Below are 18,634 nucleotides of genomic sequence, written 5' to 3' on the forward strand. Positions count from 1 at the left end.
ACTGTAATTTATCTGTAATGGTACCATCGTTATTCCTAATAACGCCTCGAAGTATAGACAAAACCTGAGCAAAATATTATTATGAATAGTTTTGTTTACATTTAAGACAAGTAGTATCTAAAAAAAAATCTATAAGAGAAACGTTATGCGTTTTTAGTTTTACGCAAATTGATTTAGGGCATTGTGAAAAATAATGGCATTTTACAGATCTCGTTATACTTTACGGCTGGCTCGAAATTACTAGCTTCAACTTCTATACTTACTTTCAATAGAAAAGTTAAAATTTAACTATACTACATCGCTTAACTAACCAGGCCAGCCGGGCCGTAATGGTTGAAGATGCATGTATTTTTTTTATCGTTATTTCAAGCATTTTCGTATCGCAGCGCACGCGCAAGCGCACGTTTAAATGATGTAGGTACATACACTTATAAAGGTTTATAAAATATAATTATGCAACACCTCTTTCGAAATGTATAAATTTCTGATAATATTTATATATTTTAGGATTACCATATATTGTATGTCATATTGATTAAAATAATACATATCAACTGTCAACTGACATTGCACAATATTATGTTGTTTAAATTACCTCGTTAAATATGGAATGAAGGTAAACCAAGCTAATATTCTTTTTATACCTATAACCCTAGAGATATCTCTAGGGTCATAGGTATACCAATATTACTGTAAAGTTTCATCCAAATCCGTTCAGTAGTTTTTTCGTGAAAGGGTATGATACATATAAATTTTTACCGAACGCAAGACAGGAGATGATTAAATAAATCCATATGAAACTAATGTCGATGGTATTTTATAACTCAAATCAAACAGTAACGATGGAACAACACACAAATAATATTTCAACATTTCTTTTTTATTGCAATTAAAGGAAGATAAGGTTCTTAATTGCATAAATTAGAATAATAATACGTAAACAGAAACACTTTCCTGAAATGTGAGTAAAGTGCACGAATAAGACCGTTTTAAAAGGAAAACCCATTTTAACTAGTCCTAAATCAGGTCCAGTAACGCACAGGATAGTTGCAAATTATCTCTTTCACACTTTAACTGTGCTATAATATTACATCCTGCGAGTGATACTAAGCGAGTTTTTTCCAACACACGTGCACTCCAAACATGATATGATAATGGGTCACGTGTCGCCCTGTGTGATATGGCCTACCAAACCGTCGTGCATTTCTTACTTCGACACTGTGCACTGTTATTGTGATTCACGTATTACAATAATATCATATTTATGAAATGATTTACATTTTATAAGCTTTTTGCGTCGTTTTATTTTTATGTTGAGCAAGAGGCACCAGTGTAGCGTGGTCACGTTTGATCCGGTTAAAGCAAAAAAGGTCTCACAAACTTATACGAAATAAAATTTAAATATATGATCGATACATTTATGTTAAGAGTATTTAAATTGTTATTTTTATTTATATACCTGCCTAACATTGCACATTTTATTTTGAGTATACTATATTTTTATAACATCAAGAAAAAAGCATTTATTTTTTAATATTAGGGGCTTAATCTCGGATTTTTGCCGTTATATTTTTATTAAATACTAGCTTTTGCTCGCGGCTTCGCCCGCGTGAAGGTGTTTTCCAGGATAAAATTCCACTGTTTGATAAAAGTGTTGCTACATATTTTCCCGGTACTTATAGGTTCAAACTAATTTTATCCCCAATCTATAATTTCAGTTCAATCAGTCGAAAATCTAAGAACATTTATACAAACTTTCATCCCCTATTTTATCCCCTTAAGGGTAGAATTTATCAAAATCCTTTCTTAGGGGATGCCTACGTCATAGTAGCTTTATGCATGTAAAGTCTTAGCCCGATCCGTCCAATGGTTTGGGCTGTTCCTTGATATATCACTGTCAGTCACCTTTGAGTTATATATTATATATTAACAACTGAAGTTAGCTAAAATTGAGTTTCTCGAAGCCGACCACTATTTATGTACTATGTATTTTGAGACTATGCAATTTTGTCGCGTTCGCGATTCACTTTCACTTTTGTTGAGTTTCAGAACGCGATATTAGATCCTCCAACGCGCACGCGAATTTGAACTTTATGCAGCGGTAATAAATTACAAATTGACTCTACGTATTAGTTAGAAAACGTTTGTATGGGAAATAGAAAAATGCTGTTTTGAGGATTTTCCCGGCAATTATTCGAATTTTTCTCACCTTTTAAATCTTCCCTAGACCTCCACGAATAATTCAAGACCAAGATAAGATAAATCCGTTCAGCCGTTCTCGAGTTTTAGCGAGACTAACGAACAGCAATTGATTTTTATATATATAGATGTTTGTATTCAATAAAGACATGTGTTTAAAACTATGTACATAACTATTATTTGCATCACGTTTTACGTCAGTTATGCTTCTTATCTAGCAATAATTATAAAACAAAGTATGTTACGATGCTAGCACATAAACTGTATGTTTGTATTACTAATATCACATGATTAATTAATAAAAAATACCTTAAAAAGCATATAAAATAATATATCAAACTAGCTAAAAAAATACAATTCGACCTTATTATCTACCAAACCAGAGACACAACAAGCCATCAATCTCTACCCAGAGAAGCTAATCTGTCTCGCTAGATTGTGTACATAGGTTAATTTAATTACAGATTACACAAACTCACTAGCGAATGCCGACTAACAGCTGATCGGTGTCCGCCTTCGAGTAGGGAGTCAATAACACGTTCATCATAGACACGGTATCACAGCGAGACACGAGACTCGCGTACGAGTTCCGACGACGCGCGATGTACACTGGGCTCGTGCGGCCGCAGGGTGTCTAGCGTTTACCAATAATAATAATAATAATTGTGATATTCAATTTACACCGGTGACGTTCTGATTTCATGGTTCCTTTTCTTTTGACACAATTTATTTAATTATGATTCCCTTGGTGGCGTAATTGTATCACGGTATGACTGCAGTGCGGAAACCTCGGGTTCGATCCCCTGGTCATGCATAATGATATTGGGTCTTTCGACTCAATGTGTCCGGAGTCTGGAATTTGTGCCCGATGTGGCGATAAGCTCGCCATCACATCATGAGACAGAATACACAAGGCGAAAAGCGGGTGCACCAATTGCGCCTCTGCCCAGTCCTTTGCGGTTAACAAGCTCTTTTGGCATGATTTAAGAAATAGACAATGAAATATAATAGAGGAAGGCTTTGATATACAGAGAGGACATTTGATCCGGCTTACAGATGACCTATGGAATGGTTAGGCTCCGCATGCTATACAGCTGGTGCCTAATTATATGCGCCGGGTGACAGTCATTCATTCATAACAACATTATCTTATTTTTTACTTAAATTAAATTATTTTTAATATGCAAAATAAAAAGAAAAGCGTTCAAAATATTTGTAATTTACAATTACGAGCAAACAAAATAATACAAAATCACTGGTAAAAATAATCCCGCAAATAAATAATCCCAATAAACATACCCGATACAATAACAGACTATGTCGGGCTATGGGAACACAAAAAGCTGACGGAGACAGTATTGAAAGTCCCACTTCTTTCCGAACAAATATTTGCTAAATAACCCCATGTCACTATACCTATCTGTTATCATCACCATTTTCATTTTGAAAGCGAACCTTTAGTTCGCTTAATTCCTTATTTAATAAATAAATGTTATGCATATGTTTAGATATGTATGTCGGATACGACGCGACGGTAACATTCCATTATAATTTGTACGAAAGACTAGATTTTGCACAGAGCTAAAATATAGGATACAATTAGTCCATAGCCGCGCTAGAGAATAACGAAAGTTCACACGAATAACTGTATTGTCAGATCACAGCAGCTCCAGAGACAAGTGCAACTAGTAAATATGTTAAATATAACTCATACTCCAAAGGAAACTTTCCATCGTATTCCTAACTCATATCTGTATTTGCTGATAAGTCTACAAGGTCATGACACAACCTACCCCATTGCAATATAAAATGATTTTTTTCACCTTTTGTTATAATCTTTGGAAGATACCCAACATTTGCGGACGAAGCCAAACATCTGCGAGCTATTTTTCGTATTACTTAAAATCTATATGTTTGCCGGTATAAACACGTGCACGACGCACATCACGTTTTCTTTTTGAATCATCATTCACGTGACTGGACGATAATAAATTATTTCTATATAGAGGTGTTTCTGTTTAGCAGGTATTATGAACAGCTCGGCATGTTAGTGAACGGATACGTAATTAAATTATTATACGGTTATAGAATTTGTGGATGGAAAATTTTAAAAATAGAATCAGAAGCGGTTATATATACAAAATATTATGTATATCTACGCGTGTTATGTGCATTTAAGTGAATCACCTTGTTGATAAAGTGGGCAAGTACTTGGGCTGTAGATTACTAGGTCGGGAAACTAAAACGTTTATTTTTTAATTGGGTTTCACACATAGACAAGTGGCCGGTATTAAAATTTGTATGTGATACGCCAATAGCAAGAAAAAAGCGACGATAGCCTAATTGGGTATAAAACGGAGTGCCGAGACGAATGTCCACAGGTTAAAATCCCAAGGGCATACACCTCTGACTTTTCTTATATGATGAGTGTATTCTTTGTCGATTATCGCTTGCTTTAGCGGTGAAGAGAAACGTCGTGAGGAAACCTGCATATCTGAAAAGTTCGCTATAGGAATGTTGAGGGTGTGCGAAGTCTACCAATCCGCACTAGGACAGCGTGGCGGCCTAACGCCTAATCCCTTTCAGTAATAGAGGAGGCCCGTGCCCAGCAGTGGGACGGTATTTATATACGCATGTAATATATACAGGGCTGATATTATTATTACGCCAATAGCACCTCATCGGTGCAACATAGGATGCATTTATGGCACTTAAAGTATCTAACTTTAGAATAAAGCGAGATCCTGTGTTACAAAATAAAAACCATTCCAATTAAAGTATTCTTTCTGCTATCCCTACATTCTGTGATTACACGCGGTAATATTTGTTATGCATAAACTACGTCATGAACATGTCACGTCAATTATCATACACTCGTAGTAAATAATTATCAGACATCTTGATTACGAATACAATATGTTCATATAGAACTAGTTATTAAGGTCCGGAGCCCTAACGCTTAGGAACTTGTCTTTCGCTCGAGTCTCCGCAGGTTTTAACATCCATACATAGTACATAGTACATACCATACAGACCCAGAAATAATGTAACATCCTATAAGTGAAACAGAATCGGTATCCGCACCTAATTACAAAGATTAGACTTTATCCAAGAAATGTTACTGTAGAATATATATTTTGCGTCATGTTTAATTTATACTATTCTTGGTTAATGCATGTTAATTTTAATAAAATGAGAATAAAAACAATATTGCTTCTGGTCTTGTCATCACCGAAGTGAAAACAGTGTTTCGAATTTAATAACATATTACAATTTTCTCACTTTAAAGTATAGCAGCCCTCGTCGACCTTTTAACAGGGGTGGAGACAAGAATAGAAGTTAATTATATACATAAGAAATTCACAACATAAACACTCTGTCAAGAGTTAAGGCCTATGCAGCAGAAATTTCAAACTTTCCATGATAACTATAATTATGTTTTTTTGTTTTAATTTCACAGATCCGATTTACGGGTTAGGCTACATCACTCGGTATTATAAGACAGTTAGGTACTTTTATACCTAAAATACACATATCCAGTTTAATTAGAGTAAAAAACTTCAAAAAATTCATAGTACCGCAAACAAAGTATAGTATATAGAATTGAGTGACAGGATCAGTATAACTAATATTCAAAAAATGAAATATAACCATCTAATACCGATACCACACAAGGTTATGTATCATTTCTTCCACTTCTTATCTAAAAACATACACTCACTATTTTCATATTTTTTTATATTCGTGCACGACAAAGTATCCTCACTGCTCCTGATGGTAAGTGGAGTGGGCTCTAATAGAATGTCGACTGATGACAGCTGATTACCCTACGGCAATCGACATAATTATGGCGGCCTATTGGAACCAGATATACACAGGCTGATCCCGGAACGCAACAAACTTATGTGGGCCACTATAGTTTCAACGCCTTGGATACGGTGGTCGCTATCCAGGCGGATATAAAATATAGCCTACCACCGGCAAAAATATAATTATTCCAGGTTTAATCAGACAATAGCGCAATGCAAATTAATTCTGTCCCGAGACTGCGCGCGAGTTGGACATCGTACTTGCTGCACGTGTCCGACGCGCCGCTCTCATACGTTCATTCCGTCCACAGTATGCACATACAAATTAATATTATTATAATGCATAATGGAGTTTTTGACACTCGGTAATTTTCCATGACGCCCGTGACACGATCGCTCTTATTGAATTATTATCGAAGTACAAAGCCGTATAACTTATTACGGTTATCAATTCACTATAGATAAGTTTATGGAATGTCTTTACTTTTATATCTTTTTGCCTGTTGCTCGTTGAGATTCGCGGTCAAGGCTATTTCCCCTTATGGTAGAGTCGGCACGTGATCATTACTAAGTACTGTCGACAGAAATTCGTTAATAAGTGTGTTAACTACATATATTATTGGACAATTGGTAAAAAATCCATTGACATGAGCAGGGCAGTATCTAGAGCATATAGAATTTAACTTTGTTAAATAATTTTTAGTGAGTAATTCACCACTAAACAAGTATAACTTCCTCTGGTCCTTGAACACAAATTAAAAATATTTTTTTACAGATTTTAACTAAATCCACAAAAAGGCAGCGTCCGCCCAAAAGACTAAAATCATAAACGTCACTAAGATTTCTATAAAATACCGCCTGCTCGTTGTCATCGTTCCTACAGGGAGATCTAATCGCGGATATTTTAGAGGGCCACTGCTCATGCTATCATGCCTATTCATCCTATGACTGGACCAAGGAAGCGTCATAACAGCAATTCGATCAATATTCAAAACTATTTCTGTGCCGTAACGATACTTTGTTTTTTATTCAATTTAACCAGACCAATCCCAACCGAAGAATTAATCAACAAGCAAACGTTATGTTACATGACCAGTCTTGTTAGTCTCGTTTTGCATTTTAACGAACCGATTCTAAAGGTCGTCAATTTCTGGTCGTTGTTTTTTATCTTTTTGTTCCGTTTTCCACGCGCAAGAACGCGTGCAATGCGCAGTAACACTATATTTACCTACTGCCAAAGTATAACTACTGCATATTTATACATTTATAGAAGAATATTCATCAGGGCTTCTTGCCATCCCTTTCATTACAATAACACTTCAATAAAGTCTGTACTAAACCACTGACGCACGTGAGCTAGGCGTGCACTGTGCACGTTTGGTAACGCCTTAAACTATATTAAAGCAAAGCATTCGACAATACTTATTATAAACGCTTATATATAAGCTGCCTGCCTAGCTATTGGTATTCGACCTTCGAGCTTTTCGCGCCAACTTCACAATCCTCGGTGAATGCGGCGGACGGGCAGAAATTGAACGAACATAGCTCGCGATGTCACGTGCTGTTATGTTACCGGGACAAGACGATCGTATGTCACAAGTAAACACAATTGAATAATGATACTTATTACCCTAGTCGTATGACGCATTGTCGCGTAATAGAGTGAAGTCTCGTGATATTGCGCGCTAAGATAATTGGGACGAAGGCGACACGGAATGTAAGCGCTTATCGGTTAAGAATTATTGTATTAAATATCTATTATATTATAGCGATTATTGAGGAATTAAATGTAAACATTTCTAGTGAGTGCTTGTTAAGTGTTTTTATAGTAAGTCCTGAAAATAAAGGCTAATTGAATCACCTCGATATATTCAATCTTACTTATAAACTTTTTTCATCGTTAAGAGGTGGAGAATTGCTCAAATAGCTTTCAAAAACATCACCGGTTTCCTAGTTTAAACCTTATTAAGAGACAAGAAGGTGGGTTTTGACTTACAGCTGATCGAGTAAATTTGTGTTTTAACTAAGCATAGCTTTGCAAAAATTTTATAAATAAGACTGATTGTGTGTCATAGCCGTTATTATTTATTTGATTCAGTCACGTATTGGCCACATCATAACATGTCTTAAGACAGTTGTAATATACGTAGAACTAAAAACTAAAATTATTAAGCCACGAGGCATGAGTCTATGGTTAGGAATCTTTATTTAACCAAGATGGCCTAGATACCAAGTTTTTTTGGAAATAGATGCACGAGGGAGTGAGTAAAGATCTACATCAAAGGAGGTAACAATGACCTATATTACTATTTACTTGGCGATTAGAGATAGGAATCCACCCGGATTTAAATCTAATGCTTGTATACAAACCTGATTTACGCCCGTATCACTTATAAAAAACTGCATTTATTTTTGTCTCAGCGCGTGATTTAAACGTGGATTATCCATTTAGACGGACAGTAGTTGCTCAACATAGAAAATCACTTATGGCATAAGGTTAATTTAGCACTTATGGTTGAACTAAATTTCGCAAAAAATTAAAAATTGTTTCACATTAATATTAAAGCTGTTTTAAGTTTCTACTTATATATCTAAGTAATGTCAATGACAAATATTTTTTTTTGCCGCTGTACCAATATCTAAATTTGCATGTTGTGGTCTCCTATAATTGAAGAAGCACGTAAGATTGTTAATTGTAAAAATGCTGCGACATTGTTTTTATTATATGCCGTGTATCCGTAATAAAGCTGAATTCGGTATATCATAACTTACGGACAAAACTAATCTACAGTCGACATTAGTGACTACAGTTATCGAGACCCACTCCTGACTCCTGCGACATGTCACCTGGTTATCGACGATCTCCAGAACACACGAGAAATGAATGTATTGATACGATTTATTACAATATTTAATTAATTGTGTTCTTGTGAAGTCTTATTAATCAAAAAATATTTTTGTTTTCACATAGTTGAGCAATACTCTTTGTATCTTAATACCAGTTATCTCGTGGGCTTCGAGTCGACATGCAGAGTAAGTATGGAAAATAAACCAGGTTTTCCGTAGAATAAGAACTTATATTTTAATAGAGTTAACACGTTAGACAATCGTATTAGACTAGCACACATTGCTTAGTAACAGTACATTGTTATTTCATTCCAAATACAATAATTCAAAAAGATACATACTGTTACGCGGCCAGTTTACATTACGTTATTAAAAAGGCTTTGTATTTGTCTATGCAAACCTCAACATTATCAACCCTAATGATTGACTTCAAATTTCGCTATAGATTCCTTGTAAGATCTGACAAATACTTCCATAAAACCTCGGGGGCCTTATTCTCTATCCCGCGCGTTATTTTGACAGAGTGTAACAAGCACGTAACACAACGCATCATGTTTAGGACTATAGAAATTTGGCTTACAGAATACCATTCCACGAACATTTCTCGAAGATAACATGACACGGCCGCGTTACGCGTTTACACTATCATACAGAATAAGGGCCCAGGTTTTCATAACATGATTTGCGTGGTGCGGGAAAATGACTCATTTATAAAGACTGAGGGATCTCACAAAATAAGATCGTTTCTATTATACTTTAAAAGAAAATCAGTACTTAATTGATATTCTCGGAAATACTGTTAATACAATCATCGCAAATATTTCCCAGGAATTTGTCCCTAAAAAGATTACTCCTCATCACAAACAAACTAATCAATCTAATCATTAAATACGTAAATAAACAAAGGATGTTGGTTATGCATAATAAGTTATAAATACAATTTTCACGGCGCGTAGGCAGGTCCGAGTAATATAGCGTTGGAAAGTTCATTCACATCGGAGTCGCGATTGGCGAGCGCACGTGACTCGTGCAAAACGTGGCAAAACAATATAAACGGCAGGTATGTCTAAGCCCGTGCTGTTTCATCCGCGGTCATGTAAACGGTCTTATTACACTGGACGAGCGGGCAGCGCCTTCGCCTTGTGAAGTCGCTTAGAACACGCGAGCAGAGGCGGCTTTACATATTGTGCAGGGTGTGTGCTGCACACGGGTGCAGTGTGCTAGAGGGCGCCGAGCGCCGCTCACCACACGTTCAAATGGACATACGTCCGTCTCAAACAACCTGCGCCCGTGCTAAAGCCGGCGAGCGGCTTCTTTACTTTACACAATAAGTTTTGATTTAATATTATCAAATTTATTAAAGATTACATGGCCTACTAGGGGGCGCCAAGGAATTGATTGCACACGGGCGGCACATGAGCTAGAGCCGCTTCTCCACACCAGTACGATAAGAGCCCTCACTTTACCTGACCATGGATGAAACACTCAGCCTTAATCTCAGTAAAGCGGTGATGCATAAAATGTTAATTGGATTAGTTTAAAATTTTCCATTCGACTTTGTTCTACGATCTGTGACTAAACCAATCACTTACGAGTTGTAACGTTACCAGTTTATGAGGTCAAGCATAAATATGTTTACAAATGTGCACCTATTTGTGATTTTATATCTATAATAATACGCCACACATAGTTTGTTATAATAATATATTTCCGGAAATAATAACACTTGAAATGTAAACCAACTACCCGATTATCAATTATTTTTGTTGAAATGACTTGAATTTGACCCAATTTATACTTATAGGTCCCGAAGACATTATTTCAAACCAAGACACTGTTTGTCTCGGCACATTAAAATTTTCCTTACTTTAAAACGTACTAATTGTGCTTGAGTTTTATTCGTGAAGAAACTTGTGGTAGTTTTAATTGCCATAAAAAATAATTGTTATAAATTAATTACGCTGGTAGGTAATAGCTGAGGTCGCGGCCTTTGTCTTGTGATAGTAATTGTGGTGCAAAGAATGTAAAATACTAAGTACATAGTATCTAACTTAATTATATTATTACTTATCTTAAGTTCTACGATAACATACCTGTGAATCACAATTAGCTTGGAGTCGGAAATATGTATTATGGCTTAAAGAATATTGTAAATTATAATATAAAATATAATGGCTTCTTGAATATTGGGCTTAGATTTAGAGTTCCCAATTTGGCATCAGGTGTTATAACTACGATTTACGCGTTGAGGTCCAAAGGTCGCATTACACACCCCTTTTATAAAAAGCATAAGGGACTCCTCTCTGCAAAACCGCACGTTAAACGTATTTTCAGAAGCTGTCTATTCGAACATAATATACAATTATATAAGGAAAAAATTTATCATATTTCTCCAATGTGTTAACTTCATTTTGGTTGTTTCCAATTTTTTACATTGTGGATATTGTTTTGTTAATTTCATAATGAAAATGTCAAAAAAGTTATTAATTCCGTGTATGTCCTAAAGTGCACATCATTTAAATTTTCAGTCTATTAGACAATTTAACCAAAAATATTTTGATAGTTTGAATAAAAAAAAAATCAAATTGATTTTAATCAAATTATTCGTAAATGTAACAAGCGCCGATAACCTAGTTGGGTGTGGAACGGACTGCCAAGACGAATATCCGCAGGTTCAAATCCCAAGGGCACACACCTCTGACTTTTCTAAAAAATCATGTGTGTATTCTTTGTGAATTTATCGTTCACTTTAACGGTGAAGGAAAACATCGTGAGGAAATCTGCACATCTGAGAAGTACTCTAAAGGAATATCGAAGGTGTGTGGACTAAGGCCTTATCCCTCTCAGTAGTGGAGGAGGCCCGTGCTCAGCAGTGGGCAAGTATATAATACAGGGCTGATATTATTTATTATTTATTCGTAAATCTTCGCATAACTAACACAGTTCCTTCACTTCCACTTTCCGCCCGCAACTAACACACCGCCTAGTATGGAACGAATTTGTCAAGGCCGTTTACTCGGTAAGAGCCAAGAGGTCTTAATAAGTCTAAAAATGTTCAATCTTTGTAGACGAGTAACATATTTTATTTATAAATTACATTTTATAACATATAATTTAGTACATGCTATTTTTATTTCTAAATACATACATGCTATCATTCATCCAAAAGGCAGACTGGGTGTCGTTTTACATGTATGTTTAACAATATCAGATAAAAACATACCAGCATTATTATAATACATTATATTTTTTAACATATAATAAACCAGATTTCTAATAAATGGGACCTAAGTATATTTAAATAAAAAAATAATATATCCGCGAAAAAATATCGTGCTAGTTGAAGCTCTTTCGATAGTCACAATATTCAATATTTTTTAACCGGTGATATAATTTTGGGTACTGAGCCTTTTAAATACAAAACCATAGTATTGTCTAATTTTGCCGCGAAGCACCAGTGTTCAAGCATTTCTCTGTTCCAATTTGAAAGACAGACTTGTTATCACAGCAAAGATAGAGCTTAGATAAATAACGTCTATGAATAAGGGGGTTAAAGTTTGACGTTCAAGGATTACGAACGCTTCAGTGTGCGGTCCAGACTTCACTACTACACAGAGCGTTTTAATTCAATGTTCTGGATGATGGCACGCCAAACTTCAAACCAGCCAGCTAGCCTCGTAATTTAAGTTCCATTTCAATAAATCATCCAGATCTTAATGTTGAATTGGATTTCGAGAATAAATCAAACAAAATAAGTAATTTGTAAGCATATCAAAGGACCTTTATTCTGATTGGGTCATTTTGTGACCTACCTATTATGTTTATTTTAATATTTATTGTCAGTTGTACTTTAATTGCAGTCTTTTCTAGTGTAAAGTTGCTGAACTAACCATAAGACAGCTTCTAATAAATATTCATGGCAAACAGTTTAATAAATAACTGACTTGCAACTTCTATTGCAGTTACTTGTAAGTACATATGTTTAGAAATAAATAGAATACGGCATTATCGTGATTTGTACCTTTGCCGAAGTATTTTCGTGTGAGTTTGGAACAAGCACGCACATCAAACTTATTTAATGTTAATTTCGGCCTTTAGAAGAAAAAATTGGTAAGGGTTTTTTATACGATGACCAAATAAGTATAACGTAATGTGTTTCTTTGTGCTCATGGAAGCACGAGGCCCCTCAAAACATGAGACTGGGCGGTTGTTCCATTCGCCACACTTTAGAGCCGTCATTGTCTAAATTATATTGTGTTATCTAGCTTAAAAGGGGAATGAAAACAACGAGTAGTATCCTAGATATCTGCGGAATCCCTGTAAAAAAAATATGCAAAATACAGTGTGGTAGAAGGCCTTAATCCCCTCATGAGTATGAGAGGCCCGTCCATGCCCAGTAATCAGTCCGTATAATACAGATGTTCCCTAACTTTTTTTCTCTCATATACCCGTTTCAAAATTTTGCTAGTTTTTTTTGCCAAGAAAATAAGTTATGCTTAGATATGAGGTGGGGATTGAAACTTCTTCTGTCAGCTGCCTTTATATAATATCAATAATAGCAGCCCTGAATTATATACTATCCTAAAGCTTGGGCCGGGCCTCCCCTTCTACTAAGAGGGATTAAGCCTTTGTCGACTACGCTGGCCTAGTGCAGATTGGAAGACTTTACAGAAAATCGCTGATGTGTAGCTTTCCTCACGATGTTTCCTCCCTTCACCGTTAAAGCTAGTGATCATTTACTAAAACACACACATAATTTTATAAAAATCCATGATGTGTCCTAGGGAGTTCATGCGGACATTCGTCTCGGCAGTCCGTTCTACACCCAACTAAGCTATCACTGCTCTTACATTACTTTAATCTGGAGTCGGCGCACCACAATTTTAGTTTTGTAGAATGTAACTTAATTTTTGCGACTGCTCACTTGTCTATCATCAAACTAGTGTGTTAAAGTTGATTATAATTATTCATTAATAATAATAAATCCAAGATTTCAAAAATATTGATACCGGTAAGTAAGTCGCGAATGTTCATAAATATTTATTCGTATTGACTCCAAGTCTATATTTATGATTAGGTACCATAATATTCTCTAGTTTGGCACTAGACTTGCTTGTAAAAAAGGTGGCCAGTCATTCAAATGTTACCTAAAATAATTGCATAATTTCACGATCCCCTATTTGCCTCCACAATTGACATTGCATCGATGATCAGAAAGCACCTAATGACCTGACACACAATCTGACTCGCTCGTGTTTCCCCACTAGTTGTAAACACGAGTATTTATAGCGAGAAGCCGGCGCGGCGCGGCGTGGGCTGCCACGTGCGGTGCGGCGCGGTTGCCAGATAACGCGACCGACTGGCTGCGCCCACCTCGCCTCTGCCGCTCAGCTCTATGACGTCATCAGAGACAAATTCGAAAGTGTTTATACACGAGCATTCACGGAACGAAAACACGTGAGACACGATTACTATAGATGACGTGATTGTTCTCATTTTGTTTTGCTTTGACATTTAGTGATGTCATTATTGCGAATTCTTGTACAACTTTTGAGTTGTAATCGTGATATTTTATACACATGAGCACGAGATCCTGAATATGCGACACAAATAAACTACGATTAACAAACTCATGCAAGGGTTTTGTTACATTGCCTAGTGTCATAAGAGAGATCACACATAGAAACCTATTTCGAGTGTATTTCTAGGATTTCCTAAGTCTAGTTCAAGTATGTGTATAAAATTTACTAGGAAGTACTCTAGTGTACGAAAATCTCTTTGGCTTGATTCTGCACGCACTGACGTAATCTGGTTAGTGGTTAAAGGAATAGGCGCTCTGCTTGGTGAGCCGACGCGACGCGACGCCAGCTCCCGATTATCTGATTTCGAGAAACATATTTAAGAATTGCATAGTAGGATTCTAGGATGGACTTAAAGAGAAAGCTTACTCGCTTATCTTGCCTATGGTATTAAACTAGACATTTAATGCACTTCAATAGGCAAAATCTTTGAATTGCCAGAGCGTACCTCAAAAAGAAGAAGAAATAAAAACCTTTATAAAATCACTAGCTTTTGCCCGCGGCTCCGCCCGCGTTATAAAATTTTTCAGGCTAAAGTTTTACGTTATAAAAGTAGTAGTTTCTTGGGAGCCTATGTTCTTCCCAGGGTCTCAAACTGTCTCCATACCAAATTTCATCTTAATACGTTGGGTAGTTTTTGAGTTTAACACGTTCAGACAGACAGATGCAGCGGGGGACTTTGTTTTATAATATAATTTTTAGAACTTTTAAAGTGGAACAATCCCGTCATACATCATTGTTGCATAACTTTAACCGTTTACGCAGCGCAGGCAACGGAAGCTCTCAAAACTTATAATTTTCCCCGTTTTTGCAACATGTTTCATTACTGCTCCGCTCCTATTGGTCATAGCGTGATGATATATGACTTTGAGCACTCCACAAACAAAGGACTACTCAACCCAAAAATATTTTTTCAGTTCGAATCGGTAGTTCCTGAGATTAGCCATTACTGCTCCGCTCCTATTAAATATAGCGTGATGATATATAGCCTATAGCACTCCACGAACAAAGGGCTATCCAACGCAAAAAGAATTTTTCTGTTTGGACCGGTAGTTCCTGAGATTAGCCATTACTGCTCCGCTCCTATTGGGTATAGCGTGATGATATATAGCCTATAGCACTCCACGAACAAAGGGCTATCCAACGCAAAAAGAATTTTTCTGTTTGGACCGGTAGTTCCTGAGATTAGCCATTACTGCTCCGCTCCTATTGGGTATAGCGTGATGATATATAGCCTATAGCACTCCACGAACAAAGGGCTATCCAACGCAAAAATATTTTTCAGTTTGGACCGGTATTTCCTGAGATTAGCCATTACTGCTCCGCTCCTATTGGGTATAGCGTGATGATATATAGCCTATAGCACTCCACGAACAAAGGGCTATCCAACGCAAAAAGAATTTTTCGGTTTGGACCGGTAGTTCCTGAGATTAGCGCGTTCAAAGAAACAAACAAACAAACAAACTCTTCAGCTTTATATAATTATAGCTTTTGCCCGCGGCTCCGCCCGCGTTATAAAGTTTTTCGGGCTAAAGTTTTCCGTTATAAAAGTCACGCTATATATTTTCCAGGGAGTCCATGTCCTTCCTGGGGTCTCAAACTGTCTCCATACCAAATTTTATCCTAATACGTTGGGTAGTTTTTGAGTTTAACATGTTCGGGCAGACCGATGCAGCGGGGGACTTTGTTTTATGATATATTTTTGTAGAACTTTTTAAGAGGAACAATCCCGTCATACATTATTGTTGCATAACTTTAACCGTTTACGCAGCGCACGCATCAGAAGCTCTCAAAACTAATAAATTGTCCCCGTTTTTGCATCATGTTTCATTACTGCTCCGCTCCTATTGGTCATAGCGTGACGATATATAACCTATAGCACTCCAGGAACAAAGGGCTATCCAACACAAAAATATTTTTCAGTTCGAACCGGTAGTTCCTGAGATTAGCGATTACTGCTCCGCTCCTATTGGGCATAGCGTGATGATATATATAGCCTATAGCATTCCAGGAACAAAGGGCTATCCAACACAAAAATAATTATTCAGTTCAAACTCCTAGTTTCTGAGATTAGCCATTACTGCTCTGCTCCTATTGGGTATAGCGTGATGATATATAGCCTATAGCACTCCACGAACAAAAGGCTATCCAACGCAAAAAGAATTTTTCAATTTGGACCGGTAGTTCCTGAGATTAGCCATTACTGCTCCGCTCCTATTGGGTATAGCGTAATGATATATAGCCTATAGCACTCCACGAACAAAGGGCTATCCAACGCAAAAAGAATTTTTCAGTTCGGACCAGTAGTTCCTGGGATTAGGCATTACTGCTCCGCTCCTATTGGGTATAGCGTGATGATATATAGCCTATAGCACTCCACGAACAAAGGGCTATCCAACGCAAAAAGAATTTTTCAGTTTGGACCGGTAGTTCCTGAGATTAGCGCGTTCAAACAAACAAACAAACAAACAAACTCTTCAGCTTTATATAATAGTATAGAAGTATAGATTCGTTGTGTACTTATCTGCCAAGAACTTTTTTCTTAGTAACGTACGAAGGTATCATTTGAAATTACAAATACCTTTAATTCCTTTAAATAAATATAGCGCAAACATTGATTTCCATGAAACTGTCACAAGGTCGCGTTTGTTCTATAATTATGAGTGTACGCGCGTCCGCTGAAGGGCGCAAGCATTGATTCGTGTTGTGGTAGGTCAACGCTTACATGTTTATACTAGCTCATCTTAATCTCGTGTACGACTAAGTATCATTTCACAAAGCTCTCTAAGTTGATTGAATCATTTGTAGGAAAAGAAAACAGAATTAGCGCGGAGCTAAATTTGGGTGACAAAATTTTTTGATACCTGTTTTTAAAAAAGGAATCAAGTACCAAATTGTTATTTTGACAAATAAAGATCTTGCGTATAAGTTTGGGGTCAAAAGTAATCTTCAAAAAATCGATATTATGTATGCGTACATATAATTTTATATTTTTTAAAACTAGAAATGTAACAGACCAAAACAATTTACGTATTGATTAAAAATAAAATGAAACTAGATCTTCAGATGGCAGGCAGTACCTAAATATAATTTTGCCGTTTAATGATCAAACCCAATGTTATTGTGTACTTCAAATCGTACCACACATGCAATATGCAGTATGTAACTGCGCCACCGAGGCACTTCCACACTCGAGGCAAAATACTTTTTTTCAACCGACAAATTAATTAAGTAAATCTATTCATAGTAATTTTAAGCAATACACACTGTACGAAGGTGTATTTTTTCAACTCATTATGGTGTAAACATCGTATTGGCCCATTATCCTTCAAGTCGAACCTAATCTATCAAACCGGTCACTATGGCTTCAAAAAAATAATCCTTACTCATCTTATACAACCTTTACACTTCTTTCTTCGTGCAATTATGCAATTTAACAATATACTTATTTTTTTAATTTGAAATGTGGCATGATATTTCAAAACTTATGGTACTGGTAATAATTTCCATTTTCCATCACTATTATGATTCCGGATCGAGACGAATGTAGGTAACAAGTACCCGCACCGCTTCGTGAGTCGTGACACGCAAGAACCTCGGACAGTGGAATATTCCGCCGCAGATAAAAACATTGTTGCCTTGTAAAACTACAATGCAGAAATAATAAAACATGATAACGTTATAATTTACAATTCAAACAAAAAAATATGAACTGTACAAAAACAAACCCTTAGTATCTAAGCACAAAATACTCTTTTTAAGTTAAATACACTATACGCGTGTTTTAATAAATTCAGCAGAAATATTTCTTGATAGATACGTTTATCTAAATAAATTTTAAGCCGTATACATGAAGTTATTTAAAATTCCCATTCGCAGATGCATGCGAATAATCAAAACTAAAATGGCGGACCTATTGCTGCACTGTAAATAAAGGTGCTATTCTGAATTTTCGCTATATATAAAACAAAACATGCGACAAGTACGTAACAGGTTTTACTAATCGTTAATCGGCAAATTCTGGCGTCTCGGCCCCAGCATGGTGTGCCACGTGTAGCTGTCGGTCACGTTGCACACCACGAGGCCGTTGCGCAAACTGGTAAAACGTTCTAACCGCCGCGCAATGATGTAAGAGCGATAACATGCCTCACGCTAGTCCACCAACGCGACGAAACGTGATCAAACAAAACCAGCCTCTAT

General features: G+C 36.4%; 1 protein-coding gene across 7 annotated transcripts in view; it reads right to left on the reverse strand.

Annotated features, from left to right (window-relative positions):
• Window positions 1–18,634, reverse strand: part of LOC115450696 (transcription factor cwo) — a 46,389-nt gene that overhangs the window by 15,859 nt on the left and 11,896 nt on the right. For 3 of the 7 annotated variants that reach the window (XM_037443186.1, XM_037443188.1, XM_037443185.1), the window contains exon 1: window positions 2,679–2,802. The exons of the other annotated variants lie outside the window; for them this stretch is intronic. In XM_037443186.1, the coding sequence (XP_037299083.1) occupies window positions 2,679–2,746 (68 nt within the window). In that variant the 5' untranslated portion in view covers window positions 2,747–2,802. Of the gene's footprint in view, window positions 1–2,678; window positions 2,803–18,634 lie in introns of those variants that run through there. 7 annotated transcript variants of the gene reach the window in all.

The sequence above is a fragment of the Manduca sexta genome, chromosome 26 (genome assembly GCF_014839805.1).
Source record: "Manduca sexta isolate Smith_Timp_Sample1 chromosome 26, JHU_Msex_v1.0, whole genome shotgun sequence".
Taxonomy (NCBI): domain Eukaryota; kingdom Metazoa; phylum Arthropoda; class Insecta; order Lepidoptera; family Sphingidae; genus Manduca; species Manduca sexta.